This window comes from Sander vitreus, chromosome 8 (assembly GCF_031162955.1).
Source record: "Sander vitreus isolate 19-12246 chromosome 8, sanVit1, whole genome shotgun sequence".
In the NCBI taxonomy this organism is placed as follows: Eukaryota; Metazoa; Chordata; class Actinopteri; order Perciformes; family Percidae; genus Sander; species Sander vitreus.
In genome coordinates, this window is record NC_135862.1 from 7,277,794 (window position 1) to 7,305,501 (window position 27,708).

At 39.7% G+C, this 27,708-nt stretch overlaps 1 protein-coding gene across 2 annotated transcripts; it reads right to left on the reverse strand.

Moving 5' to 3' along the window:
- Positions 1 to 323: 323 nt before the first annotated feature.
- ampd3b (adenosine monophosphate deaminase 3b) lies at positions 324 to 26,068 on the reverse strand. 2 transcript variants are annotated; one of them, XM_078256544.1, is made up of 17 exons: positions 25,889 to 26,068; positions 20,542 to 20,605; positions 19,161 to 19,369; positions 16,960 to 17,182; positions 16,616 to 16,793; positions 16,001 to 16,166; positions 14,595 to 14,814; positions 14,235 to 14,364; positions 13,810 to 14,004; positions 13,329 to 13,460; positions 12,361 to 12,524; positions 11,781 to 11,907; positions 11,389 to 11,552; positions 7,877 to 7,997; positions 7,162 to 7,335; positions 4,165 to 4,275; positions 324 to 1,358 (listed from the first exon to the last, which is right to left on the reverse strand). In XM_078256544.1, the coding sequence occupies exons 4-17, from the start codon at positions 17,178 to 17,180 to the stop codon at positions 1,182 to 1,184; spliced, it is 2,280 nt and encodes a 759-aa protein (XP_078112670.1). In that variant the 5' UTR covers positions 17,181 to 17,182; positions 19,161 to 19,369; positions 20,542 to 20,605; positions 25,889 to 26,068; the 3' UTR covers positions 324 to 1,181. The 2 variants fall into 2 exon arrangements, with proteins under 2 accessions (XP_078112670.1, XP_078112669.1); XM_078256543.1 differs by lacking the exon at positions 19,161 to 19,369.
- Between the last annotated feature and the right edge of the window lie 1,640 nt (positions 26,069 to 27,708).

Genomic DNA, 27,708 nt, shown 5'->3' on the forward strand with positions numbered 1-27,708 from the left:
ATAAATTCATAATTAATTTAATGTTAACAACTGTTTGTTCTTATAGAACCAAAGTAACGTTACACACTTAAAGGGATAGATATTCTACCAACTTTGTATCATAATAATGTTAGTAGTATGTGTAAATGAATGTTAAACTTCCCTCCATTTGACCAGTGCCCAGATCTCCTCCCTACTCACAGGCAAGTGCATTCTGGTAGTTGTAGGTTTGTACGAGCGAAAGGGAATATCACAGCTCATTTTCTCTGTTTTCTCTGGTCATGCAGCACCAATCTTTTAAAATGCCATTCTACTGCAAAGACAGCCCAGTTTTATACCCTCTCTCCAGCGGTAAAATACTTCTTTAATATACAGTAAGTTATTTCAGTTTCTCCTGCTCTCACCTGAATGTGAAAATTCCCCCTCAACATGTAATTAAATATTGGTCGGTTATCTTTTTTAGTTTTGATAGAATACCAACAGTGATGTAATTAAACAATGAAATGATTGAATGGAGATACACAAGTTAAAAAAAGAGCCATGCAGCAACATTATGGACTGTTTTGCAGCCTGTAAAATTAGCAATGACAAACAAAAGAAAATAACTATCAGGTAGTCTTTTCATATTTGTAAGTAAAACAGGTTTGTGATACTGATTTCACCACAAAGCTCTCCCGTCTTTGAATATTTGCCTGGCCTCTCATTCACTTCTGACAAAATCATGCAATTGACTGAATTCAGTGTGAAAAGGCAAATCTGATGGTAGCCTTAAATTAATATTTTTCTTTTTTCTACAGTCATTTCAGACCTATAGTCCAGATAAAGGCCTTTGTAATATGCATAAATGCAAGTGACAGAAAACTTTCACCAAGCAGTGCCCGGTTATAAGAACTCTTTTTCAGTAAAAATAATTTTATATTCTGCTTCTGAATGAATGTGTCAATTCCAAATCAGGTTTTGTGGCTAGTGCTCATTCATAAATCCAAATCCACAAGTTGCACTTCACACCCTTCATGAGAAAATAAATCTCTATCCCAATAAAACAAGGCACATAAAATCGTAAGAACCCCCTTTTTTAAATCTGAGTCAAAACGTTTTACAAGAATATGTAAAATAAGAAAAATGTACTGTATGTGCCGTCTAACCTATGCGTCTTTATCCCTGAGGACATACTCCGGCACAGTTTGTGCTGGCTTGGTAAATCACTCAGGTGGGTTATTGCCAACATCTGCCTTCACTGCATCCACTAGAAAACTGAGCTCATTGCACAGTGTCTCATGGCGGTAGGCCATGCGGATTTGTGCCACGTTTGTCCGCCGAATGTCGTTGCCCTCCGGTCCATCCTGTAGGTAGTTGGCACCAATGAAGTGTTTCTTTTCCTGTAGGGTGTAAATGTAAAAAAAATATAGAGCAGATATTGCACACATGTGAAAATGTTTTCAGTAGCATTGTCTATACAGTCATACAGTATGTGTCCTTCCTTCATGTCCTAAGCATGGGCGTAAATCTGATCTAACAGAAGGGGGGGACAATAAACATAACATTTCTGAAGAGCAATTTTTGAAGAGGACACAAATAATACAGCCACAATTATACTCGTAGAGGACATGTGTTCACAGAGGAAAGCCTTTATACCATCATTAGTGTAGCATGGAGACTGTACCATTATCCTTCTTTTCAGCGTTTCTCTTGATTCAATAAAAAAGCTGACTAAATTGAACGAATTATTCTTCTTTAAAATCATGTATTTATTTTTAAGTTGTTTACAATCAAGCCACAAAAATACCTTAAAACATAATGACTTATTTTGAAAAAGTGTCCCCATATAAAAGAAATACAATGCTTTTGTACACTTGTTAAATTAGCTGATCATAATGTAAATTAGTGAGCCACTGGTAAAGATCATCTGCTAACCCTGACAGCCACACACCTCCAAAAATATGAACTGAGCTCAACACACTTACCTGAGACTCTACACCTGTCTGTCTCTGGTCTCCCTGAGACTCTACACCTGTCTGTCTCTGGTCTCCCTGAGACTCTACACCTGTCTGTCTCTGGTCTCCCTGAGACTCTACACCTGTCTGTCCCTGGTCTCCCTGTTCCTCAGGTCTTTCTGTCTCCTTTGCCTGTGACATAGTGACGTTATTATTTCCATAAGCACCCATTCTTATAAAGATGTTTCCAAATTGTCTTGATATGAGGACTTATTGTACTTATTTGGCGTAGGTCTACTGAAAAAGGATCTTATGTCTGTTTTTCTTTTCTCTGTCATTTTTAACAACACAAATCTTTAACGTCAGATGTCTAAATATGAGTTAGGTTCATAGGTTACATTATATTACACTAACATAGCAAACTTTTTTGTCATGACTAATTCATTAATTACTCAGCATCATTTCTATTTGAGAAAAGAACAACTTCATCCGATGTTTAATGTGAATAAAACGGCCTTGAACCGCCTACTTACTACATTCCTGTCACTACCCGATGTGACTGGGAGTCTAGCGCAGATCCGACAGAATGCAGTGGACCAAACCACTGTGAGGCAAGAGAGGGGGAACTAAAAATGTTTCTAAACTTAAGAAGCGTTTTTGGGGGTTTGTATTGTTTTTCTGCTTACACAGATATTTTAAGTATGTATTATTATGTTATTTACAATACACAGCATTGTTTTAATGATATTTCTAGGGGGGGGGGGACAACCCTTAGATGGGGGGGGTCCTGACCCCCCTGGGATTTACGCCCTTGGTCCTAAGATTTGTTGACCTTATGTTGTTTTAATGTCGATTTTAGAATGGTTTCGTTGTTACATGTTTGTGTAAAGCAACATATTGTAGCACTATTCCCAAGACAAATTTTCCCTCGGGGACAATGAAGTGTATTCTATTCTATTCCATAAGCTCAGGGACAAGATTTCATTTTAGACCGTTATCATATTATATACTATTAACAGTTAGATTTATTATAGTGACATAGCTTTTTAAAGATTTGATGGACCGTTGGATAACGTTGGTGCTTCTCATTATAATGCAGGTGGGGCTAATATAATGTACTCTGTGTACTTACAGTAATTGGATCATTCAGGGAACGATTGTGAGACTGCCAAGCACTAAATTTGGATGGGCCAATATTAGCTTATCACAGATATATTTGTATTGACAAGAGAAAAAACTGTAGTAATGGCAGAAATCTATTTGAGGCTATTTAGAAACAGTGTCATCATTACGTAGTTTGTCCACCGGAGAGCACTGAGGAGTTTATGTTTAAACTGTGAAATAGGAGAAATGTAGAAAAGAAGTTTAACAATTTCTCCAGTCTAAAGTTAGTCCAGTTTGGGGCCAGTTAGCTCAGTTGGTAGAGCGGGCGCACATATGTAGAGGTTTATTCCTCGACGCAGAAGGTCCAGGGTTCGAGTCCGACCTGTGACGGTTTTCCCATAGACAGTATATAAACTGGACCAACAGATCCTGTTGTTCTGAACAGAGACCAGTGAAGGATATTAGAAGCACTTTTCAGGTGATGGCTGAGCGTTACTGCACAGCCTCCAACTGAGAAAGACGACGTAGATGTGACGTGAGCATCTGGTAGCTGTGCCAAGAGAAATCTCAATCATTCTGAATCTTGCAGAGACGGAGAGCGTAGGTATATGTAAGGAGATAACATGGACACAGGCTAATTACTGCTAACTAAAATGCTAGTTAACATTAGTAATTAAACTTAAACAGCTAATGTAAGTCGAAACTCCCTGCGAGCTTCTCCTGTACTATGCGCCAGTAAGTCGCTTGATTATGACACAATTGTTAGCCTGTTTTTACAAAAACGTCTGCTACGGAGCCATAACGTGAGATACAAGGTAATGGAGCCTATTATACATTGTTGTGTTTCTTTAGAAATAAACAATGGACAAATTAAGTCTTTAAACGCTTCAGATGTAAAGTTATTCGCTGTCAAAGTGACGTCAAAATGAATGGCAGTCAATGGGATGCTAACGGGAGGTGATGGCTTGTTAGCATCAAAATGGCACCATAGGATCTACGCGTTGTCAGGAGAAGCTTACCCCCTTGGGTTTTCCTGCATGTCTTCCCCCCTCTTCTCTTCCCTTTCATATCTCAGCTTTCCTATCCAATAAAGGCAGAAATGCCCCCCCCAAAAAAAAAAGTTAGAGCTAAAAAAGTTAGACTTTACCTCATGTGAGAGTCCGCTCTGCAACACACTGTTTCTGGCTATCTCACACAAATCACAGGTGCTCAGCTTCCACAGCTGGGCTGCAATGGCATACTCCTCCATCAAGGCCTCCTGAAAGGGTTAGAAGGAACATTTGTGATAAATTGTCACCAAGAACATTTACAGATAAAGTATATTTGAGGATCTGGTGTAAAATTTGTTTCACTTTAAAAGTGGATATGTATGGCTGATTTGTATGAGAGTAATTTGTTTGTGTATGCCCTACTATTAGAGCTGAAATAATTAGTCGATCGACAGACAGAAAAATAACCGGCACTTATTTTGATAATTGATTATTTATTTCTAGAGGTGGGACGACATCTCGTCCCACGAGACAGTGACTTGGATTGAATAAAAGACTAGACGTTTTCTTTGAAATAGTGTTAAAATCCTTTCTCCTTTTCATGAACCCAATGCCGTATATCGCCTTGTCTCCTGAGCTGAGTGTCTCGACACACCCCTATTCCTAGTCATTTATTTAAGCCAAAAAAGTGAAAACAAAGGTTTCAGCTGCTCAAATGGGATGATTTGCTGCTTCTCTGTGTCGTGGTCTGTATTGGGTTTTGAATATTTGGTCAGACAAAACAACATTTGAAGACGCCTCCTTGGGTTCTGGGAAATTGTGATTGCTTTTTGTTCACTTTTTTTGACATTTCATCGACACTAAACGATAAATTGCTAAATCAAAAGAATAATTGGCAGATTAATTAAATAATCATTGTTGCAGCAATACGTACTATGTATTAAATCATGTTTTATTAAGTGAGGTCCTATTACCTGTTTATGGTCCTATTATCTGCTAATGCAAGCTACCGACCGTTACCTTGAAACCATCCAGAAAATAGACGGTACCGTAGGGGGATTTAACATCACACACAGTTTAACAACAAAACACTGAGAGAACATTACTAGCTACATTTATATTATATATATTGGTTTTGAGTGGTATGCACCCCCACTAACCTGGAAAACGGTTTTAAATCAGTAGCGTTACTACAGCGTGTCGGAGGAATACACACAGACTCCTGGAGCGGCAAGTCAGAGGCAGAGGGGCCGTCACAGCAGCGTGGCTAACGTTAGCTTCTTGTCTCATCTGGGGTCTGATAAACAGTAAATTCATCAACTCGTGCTATTTTCCAATAAACTGTAGCTGTCATATTTCACGGGCGTGAGTGCGGATTTCATGTCGCGACATTCGTCGCTGTTTATCATTTATTGAGTGAAGTAGTACTCGCCCTGTTGTTTATTTGGTTGCCATAACTTAGCGAGTGATGACGTCCTGTCACTGTTCCAGTTGCTCTGCTCACCCTAGGGGGAGAGAGAGCGGATGACAGTTTGCTTGAGTTCAGTAGAGCAGACGGCGCTACGAGTTTATGACTTTTTATAAACAGCTGAAGGAGCGGTGGTGCGGCGTACATAGCGGAAACCCTGTTGTGCGTCTGCCCTCTTTCTGATACCGTGGCACTGGAAATTTTACCGTGGCGAACCGCCACTATGCTATTGAACACTCATACACACACTGTATAGTGGGGGGATGGAGCGGGGTCACTAAAGAGGCGTTTTTATCCGAGAGACGCTGTGATTGGTGGATAGGATATGGAGCAGGGGACTGACAGCGACATAACCAATCACACTATAGGGGCTTTCCAACCAGAGGGATTTTTGCAGTTCTTAGAACTAAACGTTCCTAGAACACTTTTTTTGTCGTGTTCCGACAGGAAAAATGTGGGGATTTTTAAGTTCCTCTGGCCGCTGTAGCGTACTTTTTTAGCTCCGACTTCAGTGCAGGGTCTTTTCCCTTTTCCCTTTTCCTAGGTGTACTTGATTGGTCAAACTTATAAGTCACGCCCACTGCCAACTCGGAACTTGCAGGCAGAGCAACAACCAACAACGGGACATTTTTGACAATTTTCACCATCTTATTCATCATTAAATTCACTTCTGACAACGTTTTAGGCGAGAAATTAACTGTTTAGATTTCGAATATAGGCAGTCTTGCGAAACTTGAGGCCAAGTTGACAATTTGCTTCAAAGTTTTCGGAGTTCAGAAGCTCCATCAAGTGAGGCGACAGCCAGCAAGCGCCTGCCCCGGCTTCTAGCTCGTCGCTCGGCCAGTCATGCTCAGACACCTCGCTGTAAGCTGGAGGTCTCTCAGACTGCTCTCGTAAATAAGAGGCTTTTATTTCGCCGTTGACGGTTTGTTTGTTTAAATATCACAACACATGTCCATCATAAGATTAACGGGAACCTGTGGTTAACTGTCTTTTCGGAGTTAAACTCCACAAGCATGTCCTGCCAAAAAAGATTTTGGGGGAGAGTAGTTCTTAGAACTGCTTAGAAGTGTACTTTTCCTCTAAAAAGTACAAGTACTATCCGGTTGGAAAGCACCTTATGACAGACGCTCCACTTAGCACTAACTGCAATGTTTATTTTTAAAATGTATGTAGCCTACTGGCAGTCTGGCACACGTGGGTGCTCAGTGGGTGCTCGGTATTCTCCGTGGGTGCTCGGGGCTCGAGCACCCACAGTATCGGCGCCTATGCATGGATCTTTTATTATAGAAATTGCAGATGAGAATTTAACTTTTTGGTACTAGAATAATGAAATCAATTGCTTTTTCAGTCCACTAGATGGTGCACAGATTAAACAGATGTTGATAAAGTTTTCCTTTAGGGACACAATTTGAAGTTGAGGAAAAAAGGTAACAAATTGCAATATATCGCAGAATATCACAATATGTATAAAATCGCAATAATATTGTATCGTGACATAAGTATTGTGATAATATATCGTGGGGCCTCTGGTAATTCCCACCCCTACTGACTACTTGTTTAGTTGCCCAGAATTCTCCGGACTAGTGTCACCAAGACATCTTTTTATCCGCTGTAATTGGTGATTAAAGTGATCCTGGCGGTGAGGAAAATAGTTCTGATCTATTGTCGTTTCAGTGGTTCTGACCTTTGTGTAGTGGAACTGCATGGGGTCGTCGGTGGACAGCGACACACACAGGCCCTTCTGTAGGAACTCTCGTAGAGGGTTTTTGGAGTACTGCAGGAACAGGCTGTTGTTGCTCAGCGGGGACATGGCAATTGGGACCTGGGCCAGGTAGTACAGGTACTGCAACACTGGACTCTGGGGAGGAGGATGGGGTGTAGACAACAAAGTAATGAGTAATGATATGTATCATCTAATTGGGTTACTGGAGAAAAATTCACTATCTGACGTTAAAGGAATAATATGCTAATTTTCAATGGATAATCATTTTCCATAATAAACAGCAGTACTGTGTTGCAAGTATGAACAGTGTTGGCCACCATGTCTGAACAAAGAAAAGAGTGCCACCTACAGAAATGCAGATCACATTTAAGCGTGTTCATAAATCAAAGTGACTATTTCCAAGATCAGAATTGAGTGAACATTGCCTTTCTCATAAAAACATCAACAGCATTTCAAGATGAGGTCCCTTGTCCTATTTTCAGTCAGCGACTGCATTCTTTGTGAGTTGCCGAAGCAATGCTTGCTTCTGAACAAGCAAACCCTTAAGATAGCACTCCACTAATTATTATACTTACTATTATAGTAGGCACATTTATTACAACATTTTCAGCATGTTGAGCTGCCAGCATTCAAGAGACCTTGAGTTTTAAACCCTTGTATGAATTCAGGACTGCACCTTTTTGAGGTTGAGTCCATGGGAGATGTTGTCAGCCGTAAGGAAGGCGGAAACCAGGTGGGTGATGGAGCCGGCCTCGCCACAATGGGGACGAAACTGGAAGGTGTTCAGGCCTCGCTCCCTGAGGAGGGACAAATGATACTGGCAGTGTGTACTTTTGTCACCTGAGCCAAAAACCTTTCAACAATACACAGTCCCTCCAGGATTTCGCGGCCTTTTTTTGAGATTGTTGCGGCCCAAAATGCCTAATTTCGCGGGAGCTTGTGTAAAAAATTGCGATAAAAGTTGCGATGTCTTTTGTACGTTTGTTGCAATGAAGTTGCGGGAGACAGTGAAAGTTGCAAAAAAGTTGCGATTTTTTTTTGTATAGTTCTTTTAAAATAAAAAGGAAACTTGTTTTGGGGAGAATAAGACTACTCTCAGCTGAGTTTTCCTAGTAACCTTACCAAATAGGCTCAGGATGCTGTAAATTGTTGGTATAATATGAAAACGGCTGGTGGATTTAAGACAAAAAAAAATAATTTATTGAATCAATCAAATTTAAACATATGTGTCAGTGGCTTGCTGATTTTTACATTGTTAGTTCATTTCCTAACCTGGGCTGGGACACATTCATACGGTTTGATAATACTGACTTTAACTTATCATTGCACTTACAATAACGAGCGCAGCTGTCCTCAATTTAGGCCATCGTGTCGTCTCATCTCCTTTTTCTCCAGCATCCACCGTGTGTGTGTTCTGTGTTTGTGTGTGTGCAAGCGTCAGTCGCGGGGGGTACGGAGCAGTAGCCCCACCCGCCGACAGCCAGGATGGAAACGGCAGCAACTTCAGCGACTTTTAAATCGTTAAAGTCTACATTGATGTTAAAATGTATCGGACGGTCTGAAATGTTTTGCACATTCTTTGGCTGTACGTTTTGTTGGTAAATGAGTCACACACACACGTCTCGTCTTCATATCACAAACAAGGAAATGATCAACCCGTTCTCACTCCCCATTGGTCATTGGCTCTCAGAGTGCACGTGGGACTGCTGTAATTGGTTGAAGTCGCGGGAAACTTCAGGTTATTGGTCAAATGTGCGGAAAAGTTGCGGTGATTGGTCAAAATTGCGAGTCGCACCAAATTCGCAGTGATTGGTTGAATTGGCGTGATCGCAACATTGCGAAATGCTGGAGGGACTGAATACATAGCAGTTTTTAACAATACTGGTGTTTACATTCTTGCTTTATTACGGATGCAAAACATGCAAATCAGGCTGGAAACTGAGTTTTCACCTATGTCAGGCCTCCACTAAAGGTGGAATTCACATATTATCAGACGGGGCGATTAGCCGCAGGGTTGTGCGTTGGTGTGTTGCCTGTTTGTGTTTCCATTGTGATCCCCATGGTGCTAGCATTTAGCCATGCTTCTAGTCCTATGAGTTACTTTCGGGCTGCATCAACAGATTAAAAAACAAATTTACTTTTAATAATTAACCAGGATGCGGGGGTCCATCAAAATGGTTTTAAACTGTTGCACATACCAAATTAGGTGACTACACGTGAAACATAACATTACACTCCAGTCCGTTGTGTTGTGTCTGGTCGTATCGCTGGTTACGTGATTGGCCACCGCAGCATGACATTGGTTTCTCCAAAGGTGAACCTACTTTAACTTTTTGCCGCAGGCTGCTGCGTTTTTTTTAGAACCCGCTGTGGCCCCCACCGCCGCAGCCTAAAAGGACTACCCACAATCAAATTAATCTGACGACTGCTGTTTTCGCCGCAGCGCCTGATCTAGTTTGAATTTTGCCTGATGGCCCGGACACACAGAGCCGATAATCGGCCGTTGGACAGTCTGGTGAGGTCAGTGACTCGAGTCTGTTCGGTGTGTTCTGTGCCGGCGTCCGTCCGAGGACTCAAATGACCCATCTGATTGGTAGAGTGCTAACCCGGAAATGGGGAGCGGAATAATAGTGACTAGAGTCTCTCAAAGTCTGACAGTCTCTTTAAAACTGACCTTTGTTGATCTGAAATGAAGACAGATTCAGCAACTGCATGGCCTATTTCACGCTTAAAATGTTTACTACTGAAATGTTTACTACTAAACTATTTTAGTACAATATGAGATCGTATTCTGAACAAGCCGCCATGACAGTCTGTCTTTGAATTTCCGGAGAAACCAGACCCACGTGACGCGTTCGTCCAATCAGCTGCCGGTTTTCATTTTTGGGCGACAATACAAATTGTCGCCACCTGCTGTTATGGAGACGTATTACGTCTCGTCACTTTGGTGTGTTCCGGGCAGACGTGTATAAAGTATTAGAGACCCATACTTGAGTAAAAGTGCTCTATCAAAAAAGTGACTTGAGTAGAAGTAGAAGTGCTCTTTAAGCACAACACTTAAGTAGAAGTACTAAAGTATTAAAGATGTTTTGTACTTAAGTATTGCAAGTAGTTTATTTTAAAATGTACTACTCAAGTACTGAAAGTAAAAGTACAAGTATTTGTAGTGTTATTTAATTATTCAAGAAAGCAGTCAAAAGTTTGAATATCATATTGTTTATATTATGTCAAATGTTTAGCCAAGGCTGTAGCCAAAGGAATTAACAAATATTAATTATATTAAAAATAACAAATATTAACAAATACTGAAATAAAATGTACAATTATCACACTGTGCAAGTAAAATAAACATCCTCTCCAGCACAGTAACGATTAAAGCCCCCAAAAATGTATTACACACTAGCTAGTAACATGTAATGAACAGGAAAGTTAGCAAGCTAGCAAAGTACAGATAAGCTAGCTTCACATCACAGGGTCAAACAGTTAACATTCAGGACTCACTGCAGACTCAAACAACTCAGGAATAGCTTAATCTGCTGCAACAATAGCTAACTAGAAAGAGTACAAACTTACATCGTCTCTGACTTCTGAACGGGCAACCGTAATGAAAAGAAACACGACGCGATCTCTGGGATTTCTTACATAAATTATCTCCGTAGCGTGAGGAATTCACAACAGTAACGAGTAACAATGCAGCACATAAAAAATCGATCGGAGTAAAAGTATTAAACTCATCGAAAAAATGTACTCAAGTAAAAGTGGAAGTAGGAGAAAAAAAATAATACTCCAGTAGAGTACAGATACAGCCTTTTAGTACTTAAGTAGAGTAGTGAAGTAGTTCTACTTCGTTACTATACAGCTCTGGTTCCGAGGCACTTTTTTGACCAATTTGGAGAGACTGATCAGCCCAACTGCTTACGTTTGGCCGTTGACTCTGTGTGTCTGGGCCTTAACTTGCAGCCTGTCCAGGTCACGACACCACCTATTCCCCCGCCCATGTGTGACTGGAAAAGGCATAAGATGGCTAAATTCTGGCCCATAAATATCATGTATATTACCAGGAAGACTTTCTTGTACCCTGACAAGTAACACAACTCTGATGTGTTATATGGATTAGCATTTGATGTCATAAAACCACTCTGGAAATCTTTTGCAAGATTGATGCATACGCAAACATGTATGTCTTACTTGCGAAGGTTGTTGAGCACCATGATGTTGGCATACATGTAGAACAGGTAGTAGGTGTAGGGAGGGTTGTCGTCTGTGGTCCATTCCTCAGGCTTTGGGCTTTTGTAAGAGAACATGTGGTCACTGTGTTTGGACTCGTCATCCACACTGTCAAATCCTGTCACCTACAAAGATAATGTCAACACATTTGAGGAACAGATATTACACAACCATGCATGTTTGTTCATCAGTGCAAAAAAGATGTAGTTTAACTTTTGTGCGCTCAGGCTGTTTCCAAAGAAGTGTCACGAAATATCCCTGAATCATCAGGGCAAAACTAACAGATATGGCTGCTATTTCACTTTCAAAATATTATGTTTGTCACAGAGTTCACCCTTCAAGAAAGTACTTACGTATTTCAAGAATACATGTAGTACTTTGTGCTTTTGCGGATTGACTGTAGCCTCAAAGAGGGGGAGGAAAACATTCTCCAGCATCTTGGCGTAGTGTGGTATCAATTTCTTTGACTTAAAAATGTCACTGCGAGACAAAAGGAATCCAATCAACTTATCTTTCCATACAAACATTTTAGCATTTGTTTGCTTATTCAGAACAGCCTATTGAGTAATGTGATTATTCCTTAGTTGATTGTGAGTTTACAAGTTTAGAGCCAACATTTTGGCAACAGTGACATTAGAATTTATCTACTCAGGGTTTCTTAATCTATGACTTGGAAAAATGCAAAATTGAACACAGATATTTGTTTTAATTCAAAAACGTTAGTACTTAAGAAACTATCTGAGCTTCATCACTCATTTAAAAGAGGAAACAATGTAACAATCGGGAAGATGAAACATTGGTTTTATTAGTAACCTTTATATATGGCATACCATCAAATGTAAGTGGACCCAGACCCTTTTGTGTTTATAGAACCATGTTTGTTTTATCGTAAGGAATGTGCCTGCTATCTCTTAGTTTTCACTGAGGACTTACTAGATCCTGGGTACTTGGATCATCCATCTCATGTTTGGTGAGTGGACCTTATGCTGGATGAACCAGGTTGCTAGGCTCTCCCACTCGCTGGCAGAGCGGCCGTAAATCGACAGACGGGGCTCAGCATGCTGGTACTTGCTCTCCTCCAGCTCTCTGGCCACTTCCTAAAACAGACACCAAACCACAGGACTTTGGAGATGTTTCTTGATAAAGCAGAAGTGACAATTGGTAATGGCACAATGGACAGATAACAAGTTAATTCTGTCCCATCAGGGTTATTTCTAAATACCAACAGAGCAAGTGTACTTTATGCTCCAAAGAAACATTATAGACATGAAAGAAACGTCATGTACTCCAGTAACATTTCAGTAGTTCGCCACCAGTGGGTGCAAGATAACTACAACCTATCCTAAAGCAATTATGACAGATGGTTTAATTCCTTGGTATATCTCTACAAAATACACTGAGGTTGAACCACATTTACACTAGCATACACATATGTTTGGAGGAGAAAGAGAAATTCTACCTTAAATTAACCACAAAATGTATTATGCACCCATGGCCCTTTGATTTTATTTTCATGATATTTTGTTGTTTCTTTGTGTGCTCTCATCCTATAAAAATATTTAATCTCAGCTATACTATTTATTTTTTAAATAGTTGAATTAAAGGTAAACTTCAACTTGGTTCACCCATAGAGGTATTTTTACATATTTTGTCCAATAGGCCTTTTTCACTGCAGACATTTTGAAAGGTAAGCACAATAGCTCTGTCCCAGTAAGCCATGCCATGCCAGGCTGTACTTCATTGATATCTCACTGACCCTCATTATTGTTCGTCGTTGACTTCTCATAATTACAGTTTAGCTTTATCCCACTTCAACCTGAACAGTAATCTAAGACCAGATAAATGAAAACACTGTTATGCAGGGCCTTTAAGTGATGTTAGTACTTAAACTCATACTACACCTTGATGAGACGTGCAAAGTATTCTCCTTTTATGTAGTTGTCTGATTTCAAGTAAATCTCTCGCAGTTCGCTGGCTCCAACAGGGTTGTATTTGGAGTTGAACTTGTCAAAACGATGAAATGTTTGTCTTCCCTAGGAGAGTAATTCGTGAGAGAGGGTTAATGTTATGTACGATGATCACATTCTCATTCCAACAAAGTGACCATATTGATTATTTTCAGTTACACATTATGAGGACCTTGCATGGAACATAAAAATGATTGCATAACACCATATGAAATGCATGAACACCCATAATTGCATCCTTGTGTCAGTAAGCACAGGTTAGTGCAATCTTCTGTAGTTATTTGAAAGTGACATTAATTCTTGGCAGGCACATGGAGTTATTATGTGATTACCTGATGTATGACTGTATAGCAGAAATGTTACTGGAATTGTTTGTTTTTAAGATCTTTGACAGTTATGTATAATTTGTTCTTACAGCGTGCACGTCCAGAGAGTCTACGGTGAGGTCGTAGGGGTCCATGTTAAGCTTGTTGAAGACTTCCTTGAGTGTGAGCTTTTGGCTGCCCTTCTCCAAGACGACACGATCTGCCTCTGTCTGGTATGAGGTCTTTATAAATTTCAGCAGATGCTTCTGGTTCATGCAAGCAGCAGCGTGTATATGTGTGTCCACCTGTGTTTGACATAGAGCAGACAGTGACAATGTGCATAACTATTGGACATGTTACAGTGGATCTATCAACTTGTTTATTTAGACTGAGGGCCCTAAAGTTAGAAATAAATTCTGCAGTGGTAAAACAGCCCTTCAGAGTAAAAGCACAGTCTGAAGCAATGTTGGCCAGATGAATTGTAATACACCACTTTTAGTACAGAGTTTCTAGTAAGTTATTAATTGTAACCAACCTTTCTGACGTTGTAGAAGTCTCTGTGTGGAACACATTTTAGCTCTTTTAGCTCTGCCATTTCATTCATCATTTCATGAAGATAGAATTTAGAAGCCAAGAAGTTCAACCGTCTGTGACAGTAGGTTTTCCTGTAAAGCAACATAATTTCAGCAAAACATTTCATGTTGGAAAATGTTAAATTAGTGATTTAAATTAAAAATGTATCTTTAGCACCACGCTGCTTACTAATCCTCTGCTCCAGGCATACTGCTCCCACAGTTCAGGAAGGGAAAACTATTCACACTGTTTTGTGAAATATCAATTACAATCTGTGTAGACCTATTGATGTTAAGAATATTTAAAATGTTTGTGTACTCACGTTGGGCCGTCACATATCATTGCAAGGACGTGGCTCAGGTCTATAGCAAAGGTCTCAAGGTCGGGATAAGGGAGGCTGTGAGGCTGCTGTTGTTTCAGGGCCTCGGTATTGTCGTAAACATGAACTATGCCATCCTTCATCTGCAGCTCATAATTCAGGTTCTCAGGAATACACTCCATGGAGTATGGGTCCTCCCCTTCATGAGGGAAAGGCCATATGTCTACAGACAATGGGAGGAAATAAACAAAATGGCAAATGAGGAATAATCATAGTCATTTAAACTATAGAGAATGCTTTACAATAGGATTGTTGTATGGACAAAAACAGCATCATTAGAGAAATAATCAGATACTCATTAGCATACTCGATACATACATTTACATTATCATGATTAAAAAATGTGTATCATAATAAATATTTCACGATGATGAAATTGTTGAAAGACTATTTACAATATTACTGTAGCCCAGTCATTCTCTACAGACAGTAGCACAATTTGCCCAAGTGGTTATTTATTGCACTTAGTCTTAATGTATTGCACACAGTCATTATGTATTGCACAAGGGCAGTTTTTTTAAAGATTTTTTTATGTATAAATAACAGCGTGTGACACGGGACATTAATGCTAAAAAGTCACTGTTCTCTGAATTGTAGAATTTACTGTTCCAGTCAGGTTTGTGAAATTATTACGTAAAACCAGTTTTGCCACTTTAAACTCCTCCTTTTTGACATCTTACATCTTTGCCACTGAGACAAGGTTATGGTGGTGTTCCTGAGATCTCCTGCCAGTAAAATACCACGTTAAGTATCCGTAGGCTTTGTTCATTTAGTTATTGAAGTTTCTTCTCTGTTGCTTATGCTAACTATTCGCTAACTATTCGGTCATCTATTTATTCTAAACAAACTACCCTTGCTGCTGCTTAACTTTTTACAAGTCAAGGTAAGAATTGAGGAACAAAGCAGTTCCTCTGTATTCTCTGTTCAAAATGCAGTTGGCTTTCCAGAGTGTTTAGTATCACTTTGTCTGCAAATCCCAACTCTAAAATAATAATCTTTGTAAACAATTTTTTTTCTTTTTTGAGCTTATAAACTTGCTACGTTTAGTTATTCCATTTTAAGACATCACAATCTTTACCCTAATCAAACCAACATTTTACCACTAATCTTACAGATTTTGGCTGTTGAATGATTGAAAGCCATAGAAGTGCTCCTACTGTTAGTCACGTAACATTGTCAATGGGGGAAATGAATGGGGCTCTTAACTTCTGGAATCAGGCTCCCAAAATAGATTCTTCCCTGTCGCAACTCTATTAAGCGTGCAAGAGTAAAATACTGGACAAAAAGCAGGAGTATTAACTTAATTACGTTTTTCCAATGAGGAAAATTTGTTCTATAAATACCCCTACCTGGCATAATCTCATCCTCCTCCCTCCACTTCTCATTTTGGGCGTTGCGGAGGAATCGGGCAGTGGTCCTGGGAAAGTGATGGTAGGCCAGTCTGCTGTATTTCTCTCTTATGAACAGTGCCCCAAGCAGACTTTTGGCTGCCTGCTCATAATCCTCTACTGTGATCTGTGAAGGTCATGGAAACATTTCAGTTAAAGTTTGGTATTTTTATTCACAAAGAAATAATTTTAAAGACAAAAAATGTCCTTTAATTTCCTTTTAAGACATATGATAATTCATTACAACTATGATACACAGCTAAAGATTTGGGCCACTTTTGCCTGCAGTTTGATGTAGTCCATGTCATGGCAGGTGTTTTGCTCAGGACCCAAGGAAGTGCAGTGTCAAGTGCGAGGTTGTTTGGATGATTGGTCCTTAAGAAAGCAGGCACAAAGGGGCACTGCACTAGTCTTGGTCTCTCTTGTCTGCTTGCTGCATGTCTAAATGTTCTTTGCGTACAGACACTTTTTTATTGATGGTACCCATTTTCTGAGTGTAGTGAGATGTGTGTAGCTACAGTTACATGTTCAATGTGTAGGTTTGCGTCAACGGGCTGGAGGGTTAATCCTGTTTACCCCTGCACAGTAATCTCCACTGATGGTTACTCTCTGGAAGTCTGGAAAGTCCTCTTGGGGAAAAGGTTCTGGTGTGGTTTCGGAGAGCATTGGGGAAACCACAGACCGGGCCCAGTCACCACCAACAGGTATCTGCAAAGATACTGATTGCGAACGCTTCAACATGAACATCTTCTTCCTAATAACACACAGGAGGACAAGATTACTCTCTAACTAAAAGCTCACATCTGCCTAAGGTCCATGACAAAACATTGGGAATATTTTCTGTTGTTGCTTGGAAAATTTAGGATTCAAAGGATGTGCAGAATGAGATGCATATTTTATCAAACATTTCCATTTCCTACTTCTTAGCAGACTCCTGAGACTGCTGCGCAGCCAGTTCCTTCTGCATCGACCTCTCCCTGTCCTCATGCAGACCGATGGGACAGTCCTCCGGCACGTTGAACAGTGCCAGAGCATCCTTGGTGTCTTCCTCTTGCAGGGCAGAGGCGTAGACCTTCTCTGCTCGCAGGCGTACCTTCTCATCCACCTCACTCATTGACATTTTTTTGAAAAGCCGTGGCATTTCTGAGGGAGTCGAGAAAAATACTAAGTGAAGGCTTTTTTCCTTGGCAAAAAAGGTTGGGCTAAAAAATTTATCTCTGAAGAAAGTGTATAGAGAGCATCATCTTGTTCAGGCCTAAGGTGAATGCTGGGTTATGCCAAATGAAATAGTTCATGCTTGACAGTTTAAAGTCAGCAATTCCAGAAAAGTAGTCTTTGTCAATGAAAATGTCTCAGGCTCCCTCCAACAATGCTCATTAAATATATATATATATATATATATATGTATGTGTGTGTGTGTAAACTGTTTGTAAAACAGAAAGTAAAAGTATATAAAGGTAAAGTGACAGTGTGATGAGCTTAAGAGTTCAAAAGCCTTAAGGCCTGCTGGATGAAGCTGTCCCTGAGCCTGGTGGTGCGGGACCAGATGCTACGGTATGCTTGTTTTTAAGCTAGTTTGTTAGTTTGGCAATTTAATGGAAAAGAGAAAATCCACAAACTCTGTTTCACCTGTTGCTGGGCAAAAATGTAATTACAGAAATGACATGCTTGCTTCATTGGGATATTGTGGAATATTTGTGATTACAAGGGAATTGGTAAGGAATCATAACTCATGCAGTAGTTACTTAAGTAGTTTTATGTTACAGTTTGTGTACATGAAACTGAGATTACAGTTCCCATAACATGAATCCGAGCAACTTGCTAACATGTTATATTTCATCTCATAAATGTGATGAAATATGGCACTTGAGGGTGAAATAACATTAACCTAGTGATGACAGTAAATACAAATACCAGCAAGAAAAACATGAGACCTACGAATATGAATATGAGGTTGGGGTTGGCAAGGGTTAAGGAATAATCTTGGCACGTTTTGCAATAACTCAACAGTAAACACGTCTTGAGTGGCTACATATTCTGCCAACGTGTCAGGCAAGTTACAGTAAACACAGTTAATCACTGTCCCAGGTGTCTTAGTCTGGCAGTGTGACACGCAACCCCTTGCTGACTACGGGTCACCCTTGCTTGGAAATAATTCAATTTTATTTATAGGGTCAAACCACAACAGAAGTTATCTCAGGACACTTTACAGATAAAGAAAAGTAAAAACATGACAAGGTCTTGCTTCCACAGTCTGTGTTATTTGTCTGCTTATGCATCACTGGTTTTAGTTTGTTTGACGTGAAACAGTGCATCGATTGTTGAGTCAATCTAGTTGCTTTGAATACAATAGCATGTCATTGTCACGCAGTTTAGGTGCTATATAAGGTTATGAGTTTGTAATGTATCTGCATTGATGACTGCTATATTTGGGGCCGCAAGTTTGGTTCACAGTTGATTGCCAGTTTATATTAAGTTTCATTAAGTTTTCATGCTTTTCGTTGTTGCTACATTTTGCCATATTCATAGTGAGTCAGTCAAAATTATTTTTCTCTACATCTCAATTTATAAGGTTGTGTGTTTGCAGAAACTCTAAACCAGATCAGCTTTGGAACAGCAGACTAAGTAAACATTCCCAAAGAATCTGCAGAAAAGAATTTGTAAATGGAAAAGGAATGTCTGACCTTTTGTTGTTAGAGCGGCAGTTATGAGCATACCAGCATTTTGGTTCTCTTGACAGTTTGGTTGGGAAAAGGCAATGTTTATTTATATTGACCTGATTCTCTTACATATCAAATGCAGGGACTAGGGTCCTATTTTTAAACCTGAGACCCTGTGAATTCATATTTTCATCAGGACAGCAATGTTGTTTAGCTACGCCTGCTTCCCTCTGGTGTGAAAACTGCTGTTGCTATCCAACATCCCCTCTGTAGTGGAGATGTTTTGCTATTCTGATCACCATTTCATCTCTGTTGCTATTAATATTAAAGTTGCAGCCAGAGTAGGTCACTTGACCAGTTGCAGCATCAATCACACCGTGGAGGTATTCGAATCAATAAGTGCAAGACAAGATATGCTGTACCATCGTATCAAATAGCAAACTTCTCTGCTGCATACTCACCGTCCTAAGTGGTTCACATGCAACTCAGTCTGTCTGAAAACTTGAACGATCTTGGCGCCTTCACAGATGACACCATTAACAGTTGCCCTCACATTGGCACAACTTCTTCTGCCTGTTCCTAGCTGCATTCCTGACGAGCCTTTCAGCATGTGTACACTCTACTGGAACAGCTGCTGCTTCCTTGACCTTCATCCACCTATTATAGAAACCTGATCCACAAAAGCAGTCTGGATATGTCGGGAGGGTCTTTTAACATGCGTAGTAAATGTAGTAAAGTAATATGCTGATCTGTGGTTTTAAAATATAAAATGCTTACCTCAATAAAATGCTTTAGTAATTCACAATACTCCATTTTTATAGTGTATTTACCCCTTTGTTTCAGCTGCCACTTTTCTAAAAGCTGGTGTACTTGTCTACAGAAAGTGAATCGTCCATCAAATCTCAGATCGTAGACAATGAATTAACCTCTTCATAACCGGTAATTACATCACATTTAATCTCAGTGTCACGACAGCTCAATTATCAGTAGAGGATGCTCTATCTGTCTCTTACCTTCTGCTGTGTTTTTGGCCATGTTTGGCTGTTCAGCCTCTGCCTGTTGAGTCAAGTATTTCAGCTTTCATGTGTCTGCTTCTGTCTCTTTTAGACTCCCTATCTCTTAGCTTTGGTTCCACTATTTTTCATATGCCACTTGTTGTCTTGTCTCAGAACACTGTGTTGCTGTAAACCCCTGGACTATCAAGTATCTCCTCAGGTCTTTTGTCTGTATGTTTCTCGGATCTACGATGCTTCCCTTCTGAGGTTTCACTCCGACTGCCTCAGTCAGGCTTTGCTTGGCTGTTTTTGTGGTCCAGTGCCTGTGTATATATTATGCAGCTGCTCAGTGAGTTGAGTGTCCATCTCTATCGCTATTTTAGGGTGTTGAGAACATCATGGCAACATGGTCTGCTAATCCAAGCTGATATGTCACAACTGGCTGCTAACATGTGAGCGGCTATCTGTGAGAATTGGCAATGAGGAGGGAATGTAATGCTATGGCTCAAAGATGATAATACAGCCCTGGGAGAGTAGATTTGAACCCCCCCTCCCCCAAAAAGCTACAGTCAGTGTTGACTTTCCATCTCTCCAGCACACTCACATAAACAGCTCTGTTACATATAAATGCACTGATAATAGCAATATGTTTGCTTTTTATTTCTTTATATTATTGACACAGGGCGGTGATTACTGTATGTATTTTAATCTGGGCTCATTTCACATTAAAAAACAGAAACTTTATGCACTAATTACTATTTCTTAAAGGTGCCCCCAAAAACAGTGGGGGGAAAAGTTGCACCCGAATATTTTTTTTAAAACTTTCTACACTGTAGTATTTACTCACCTTTCCCAAAGCAGGGTGTAGACTGCTGTTTGCAAAGGGGTGTATCCCTTCTCCTCATTTTGATCTGTATTGAAAGAAAGCAAGCTTGAATTAACATTGGAGTAATCCACAGTTTAGTGGTGGAGTAGTAACTTAGAGGTTAATGCTGGCTGGTTTTGTAGATTTGAATCTCTACCAGCTCAAAGTAACGTAGTACATAAGTGGCTGAAAAGGGGTACAGTATTGGGGCTTACCCACTGCTAGTACCGGCTTGGCCCGACTCGACTCGGCCGTGGTGCCCCGTCCATTTTCTTTGATTATTTTTTGGGGGCTTTTTCCCTTTTATTAGATAGTGACAGTGGACAGACAGGAAAGGTGGGAGAGATGGGGGATGACACGCAGCAAAGGGCCGCAGGTCGGACTTGAACCCTGGCTGCTGCAAAGGATTCAGCCTACATGGGGCACATGCTCTAACTGGGTGAACTAGAAGTCGCCCCCCGTCCTCCATTTTCCATTGCAGATTTAGTACCGCCTCATGCGTGATGCAAGCGTGGCTGGTCATCATAGCGACGCCGCAGGAAACTACCTTGACCTAACGTGACACACACACAGAACGTCGAGGGTGTGTTGTTTTTGATTCTCAGCATGTGGCTGTTGCCACAGCCAGAAGACAAATTTAGTTTCAGAAGAAGCTGGAGGCAGCCGCTGGCTAAACTATTCAAAAATGGCGGGTTTGTTCAGGACACCCCCGTCTGTCGCTAGCAATGATGACACAGCGATTAGTGACAATTCTCTCTGACCAATCAGTAGTCTGCAGGTTTTCACGTCACCTTTTGGTATCGCCTCAGCTCGCTTGGAGCCTTGACGGAGGTGATACTAAAAAAAGTACCTGTTAACTAGCACCAGGTACTTTTTTTCATAATGGAAAAACAAAAAAGGCGAGTCGAGCAGGTACCATGTAACAGAAAAACAAAAAGGCGTGTCGAGGCGAGTCGAGCAGGTACCATGTAACAGAAAAACAAAAAGGCGAGTCGAGCAGGTACCATGTAACAGAAAAACAAAAAGGTGAGTCGAGGCGAGTCGAGCAGGTACCATGTAACAGAAAAACAAAAAGGCGAGTCGAGGCGAGTCGAGCAGGTACCATGTAACAGAAAAACAAAAAGGCGAGGCGAGTCGAGCAGGTACCATGTAACAGAAAGAAAAAAAAGGCGTGTCGAGGCAAGTCAAGCAGGTACCATGTAATGGAAAAACGCCATATGTTGACTTGACATTTCAAGACTGTGTTTATAAAGTCAAAATTCCTGCACCACTTCAGGGTTAACCTCCATTTCCATTTTCTGAAAAACTAAAACATGATACTGGATAAAATCTTAGAACCTCATAGTCAAGACAATTATTTTGTTAGCATCAAACAACTGCTGCTCCATTTAGGTTTTGATAGTGTGCCTATGGCCAAGATTGACGTTAGCTGTTAGTTGTTGAATGCTATTAAAATAATATTTGTATCATCTTTGCTAAAATTATAAGGTTGTCAGATTATATTACCTTGTGCAATAGTAAACACTAAACAAAGAATATTCACAGAAAACTGCAGTTCCATATTTTAGCTTCTCAGGAAATGCACTAAAAGAAACCACCAATGGAACAAGACATTGTCTCTCCGAGGTTCGAACTTCAAAAAGGTGCTCACTATGTAGGTCAAGTTTGGCTGGTGCTGCAGTCGTGAGAAGAGTGAGAATTCAGATTGAGAAAATATTTAACGATAAAACGGGAGCAGAATGAGCCAAGTGTTGTAAGAATAACAGATTTATTCCATGCATGTGGAAAGTGCAAGTGAGAAATGTTGGTGTTGCAGTGGTGTTAAGTTGCCAAAATACTAACTTAACTGCCACGATTCTGAGGCTTTACACAGCACTTGCCCATGCAACATGTGTTTGTAATGATAGACCTGCTGGGGGGGAGGTCAGTGGAGTTAAAGGAGATTAAAGTGCAGTTCAGGTCTCCTCACAACACACGTGATTCTCAGTAAGTCAAAATCAGGAGCAGAAATACTTTTTTTTTGCATGAAATGTACTGCATCTATTACACACATTCAGAGAAAAAGTGTTTATTTGACCAAATCATTTATCCATCTACTTATATTGAGTTTGAACATTTGCATTCATATTGGAACTGGGATTTCTTTCTACAATAATTTAATTATATAATAGCCTTTGTCTAAAGAATTTTGGAGCAGAAGACAATTGGATAATAAAAATGTAAGAAAAATCTATTTAAATCAAGAAAACAGTTTTGTTTTCACTGGGAACAGAAAATTATCTTAGTGTTGGCCAAATCCTTTTAATGTAAAAACAGTAATAATAAAAAAGGAAATTAAGACTCAAGGTGAATTTTATTTCATCTTAGGACACAAGGTGAAAATATAGTACTTATGTCCATTTTATAAAATGTTAATATGTTCACTATGTTCTACACTGTAAAAGACTAACGCAATAACAGTTTATGAAGTGAGTTTTGAACTAATGAATCTTTGTTTTAAATACGATGGTTTCGCTTGTTTTGTGACTTGAGAAACTAATTTGGACTTTTCAAAAAACGTTTAAGTTTGACCCACTCGCAGTGTCCACCTATAGACTTTTGAAGCATATTCCCGTTAAGACGCCGAGGGATCAGGGCTGTCCCACTGTCATATCTCTCTTGCAAACCTTTTTTTTTTTTTTTTTTAAACCTTTCCTGCAATGCTGCAGATTTTGCTTTAGGAAATTACCCAATAACCCCAAAAAACTGGAATATCAAGAAATGTCTATTGTTAAAGTTGTTAACATAAATTAAAGAGCTGGCCTTGAATGAACAGCATTATAGGTATAGCAGAACACTGGTTCTTTGTCCTATAAGGGCATGACTGTTGTTTTTTCGTGGCTGTTATTCAGAAAGTGGGTACCAAACACGCAAGTGGGTTGACCTACATATGTAATTTAAGCTTTGTATTTAACTTTTTTTAAACTTTAAATTATGACTAAACAGTGGCGATTGTAAGTTGTCTGAACTGTACTATTTTGAGGTGACCAGCACTTGTGTAAAATAAGTACGAAAGAGAAACCCAGGGTGGCAGTTGGTTGTTTTTGGAACTTCCTGTTTTTTCTTTTTCTCTCAGAGGGCTATTGTACACACAGCCAAACATTACGACATTGAGCCACAACACTGTTACAGTTTTGCTATCTGAAGGCTCTGCAGTGACATGCAGTAACTGTACTAACTACATCAATGTGAACAGCTAAAATGTACTTGCTACAGTAGCAGCTGAGGTAGTCTGAGCAGCTTTCCTCTCTTAAGTGGAGATCTGCATGTCATATCTTTGAAATGAGTCACTTCTGTCAGACATGACATGTAAACATGAACAGGTTGTTCCTGCATAGAATAATTCCTTGCCTCCCCACATTTTTTTAGTCAGCGCCAATGGAAAATCACCAGTGACAAAATGTCTTTGACTCCCAGCAGTCAACTCTTCTCTCATCCATAGCCACTATATTTTACACAACTTCAGCCGCATGTGGCGCTGAGCTAGCTGCATTGTTTTGACTGGACCTAGGCGCTTCGCTGTGAAGCTAGCGCTAGTGGGGTCTAAGTTTTACCGTCCAGATTCAGGCTGTCCAGCACTTTGGGCTGTTTAGCCGTGTTAGCCCCCTCCTCCTCTGGCATCTCCATGTAGCTAGCGGAACAGTAGTACACTGCGGAAGTTATGGTAGAAACTGTGGGGATATGTCCCTACCACTTTTTAGATTTCCCTTAAAGGTCCCATGGATTGAAAATGTCACTTTATGAGGTTTTTTAACATTAATATGCGTTCCCCCAGCCTGCCTATGGTCCCCCAGTGGCTAGAAATGGTGATAGGTGTAAACCGAGCCCTGGGTATCCTGCTCTGCCTTTGAGAAAATGAAAGCTCAGATGGGCCGATCTGGAATCTCCTCCTTATGAGGTCATAAGGTTACCTCCCCTTTCTCTGCTTTGCCCGCCCAGAGAATTTGGCCCACCCATGAGAGAGAGAGAGACATCATGGCTTGCAAACAAGCAAAGTGGCAGTTGATCAAGGCCCCCACCCTCCACCTTGCCCCCCTCTCTCCTCCTCAATAGCATTTAAAGCTACAGACACAGAAATGTATTTCCTAAGTAAAGCTCATTGTGGGACTGGCTCTAGTGGCTGTAATTCTGCACCAAGGCTGAATGTTGGGAAAGAGACTTCAGATACAGTATTAGGGGACCACTAAGGTCTATATAAAAGAGACTTCAGATACAGTATTAGGGGACCACTAAGGTCTATATAAAAGAGACTTCAGATACAGTATTAGGGGACCACTAAGGTCTATATAAAAGAGACTTCAGATACAGTATTAGGGGACCACTAAGGCCTATATAAAAGAGACTTCAGATACAGTATTAGGGGACCACTAAGGTCTATATAAAAGAGACTTCAGATACAGTATTAGGGGACCACTAAGGTCTATATAAAAGAGACTTCAGATACAGTATTAGAGGACCACTAAGGCCTATATAAAAGCATCCAAAAAGCAGCATGTCATAGGACCTTTAACAATTGTGTTGTAAATTATAAACAGAGTTGAAGTTAAAGAGTTGTCACAAACATAACAGTGAGGCTACTGTAGCAAGATGTTTGGTTAAACATAATTATAACCATATAAGCAAAAGTGTATAGTTTCCCAAGAAATGTAAAACTTTCTTAGAAAGGTATTTCATTTTGAAGTTGTAATGGGGGTTTTTACAGCGGCCCGCAGCATGTAGGCCTGGGCAATATATCGATATTATATCGATATCGTGATATGAGACTAGATTTCGTCTTAGATTTTGGATCTCCTAATATCGTGATATGACATAAGTGTTGTCTTTTACTGGTTTTAAAAGCTGCATTACAGTAAAGTGATGTACTTTTCTGAACTTACCAGACTGTTCTAGCTGTTCTATTATTTGCCTTTTCCGTAGCACATAACATTTTTTAATTATCGTTCATTTATCATTATCAAGGTAAAATCTACAATTAATTGTTGTTAATTAGGTAATATCGTGCAGCCCTAGATATCGGTCTGAAAAAAAGCTCTAAATTAGCATTCCTATTCTGAACTGGAAAACAAATAATTATTAGAAATGTTCTAAATGAATTAGAAATGTGCATATTCACTTATTTACTTAGAATATTTGCCAAAGCAAAGTACAACGAAGCTATTTCAGTAACACGATGACACCATACAAAGTAGGGCAAGTGCTCTAAAGAATGTGAGAGTGATAAGAAATTATGAGATGTGACTATAGCTAGAAGAGCTAAAGCAAATAATCGTCTTGACAGCATTGTACTTACTGTTTGGAGGGTTGTGCACAATTTTGGATCAAAGTCTTGTCAGAGCAGCTTCTTCTAGCATGCAGACACACAGCTGGTTTACTCTTTCACTGCCAGTCTGAACAATTAAATGCGTCAAGTTCCAGCACTCAAAAGGAGTTTCAGGAAGTGATCTGTATTAATGTGGCTCAGTGCAGTAGAGGAAGTGCTGGAGGAAGCTTGTATTTGCACCAGCCACTTTTTTCAAAAGCATTGAACTCTACAGGCCACACCCTTTTTTTTCTTTTTAGGGTGTATGTGCAGTTCATTGTGCAGGCAAAATCTCTGGATTGCACAATAATGTGCATAAAGGACCTGTGTCGGATACTATTTAGAGATTAATAGTAATTTGTATCTCAATTTTAGGCTGAGCTAATGGTCAGAGTTTTCCCTACTCACTTAAAAAGAGAAGTAAGTGTTGACATTCACAGGAAAGGAAGTTGAATTCATTAAAGTTTGCCTTAACTTCAGTGCTCATGTGACACAGGTCAGGGTCCATTTCACCCTGACTTGGTCGCCTGGGCGAAGGTATCTGATACTGAAAGACCCAGTGGTGCCTAGTTACATCACTGATGATAAACAACTCGTGATTAACTGCCAGATCTACTTCATTGTCTAGTTATCTTACCTTATCAAAACTGTACAGCAGTGTTGAGAAGGTAAATCCCACCTCACTCTCAATTACCCTTTGAATTCTCATCTACTTAGAGTACAAATTATACTGGCCTACTGATGCTTCTCCTTTAGAGAGATGCAGGAGGTATAAAGGGATTATTAAAATAGGTAAAAGGTATTTTGTATATATTTGTTTCTGTATTTATTGTTTATTTCATATTCATGTTCAATATGTTTGTTTATGTTTGCTCCAACCACCAAGGCAAATTCCTTTTAAGTACTTAGTTGCAATAAACTTTACTTCTGATTATTGTCAATGTAATGAATCCTAACAAACATCAGTGGTACATTTTTTTTCTCTGGACTACCTGCAGTATCCCATACAAGTTGTGGCTGAGGAGGTTCCAGAGTAACACCTACAACTCCCCCATCTGGACAGAAAAGGTCTCTTTCACGGCCCCTGAACGGCTGGCTGAGAATTTGAATTTTGTATACTTATGTCTCAACTTTTCTGTTGTTACAATATTAAAAAAAAAAGGAAGTATATTGTTTTACAATTTTTTTTGTTTCATATTTTAATAAAGAGAAAAACAGTAGCTAACAGTAAGTAGCCACAATGTTTCTTGTTGCTTTCTACTGGCTCTCCAAAATAGGCACAAAAATTACAACATTTGCTTTATACTCTGATGTATAATTAGTATAAGACTCGGTTCCTCCTCCCTCGAAGTTTTCAAAGTAAATGAGCACCATTTAAAATCACAGCGGGGATTTCTATGGGAGTTCAGTACATGTCATGCAGACCTTACATATGACTAGACAAAACATTTGTCACACTTTTAGTTGTAATTATAAGTATAGCCCAACTGACACAGGAGTATTAAGTCCAATACAATTACTGATATTTAAGAGTTTCAAAAATTACTAGTGGCACATTTATCTTTTAAAAAAACACTTAACAGTAACATAAACACACAATCTTGTCATGGATCCCTTACATTAGTTTATATATATATATATATATATATATATATATATATATATATATATAAAATTGTGACCAAGATACATACTGAGTGAATACGTTGCTGTTGAATAATCACTGTGTCAGTGCTCTCTGGTGGACAAAGTATTTAATGGAGACAACCCTTACTTAATTACCTCAAAAAGAGTTTGGCTTTTCTGTACTG

Excerpts from the sequence above, each read along its gene's own strand:
- ampd3b (XM_078256543.1), bottom strand. The coding sequence starts at position 20,599 with ATGAGGAGAAGGGATACACCCCTTTGCAAACAGCAGTCTACACCCTGC. Across the intron at positions 7,998-11,388 it reads GTGCTCAACAACCTTCGCAA|GGAGCGAGGCCTGAACACCT; the intron begins GTAAGACATACA and ends GTCCCTCCTCAG. Across the intron at positions 1,359-4,164 it reads AGAGCGGACTCTCACATGAG|GAAAAGAAACACTTCATTGG; the intron begins GTAAAGTCTAAC and ends TACACCCTACAG.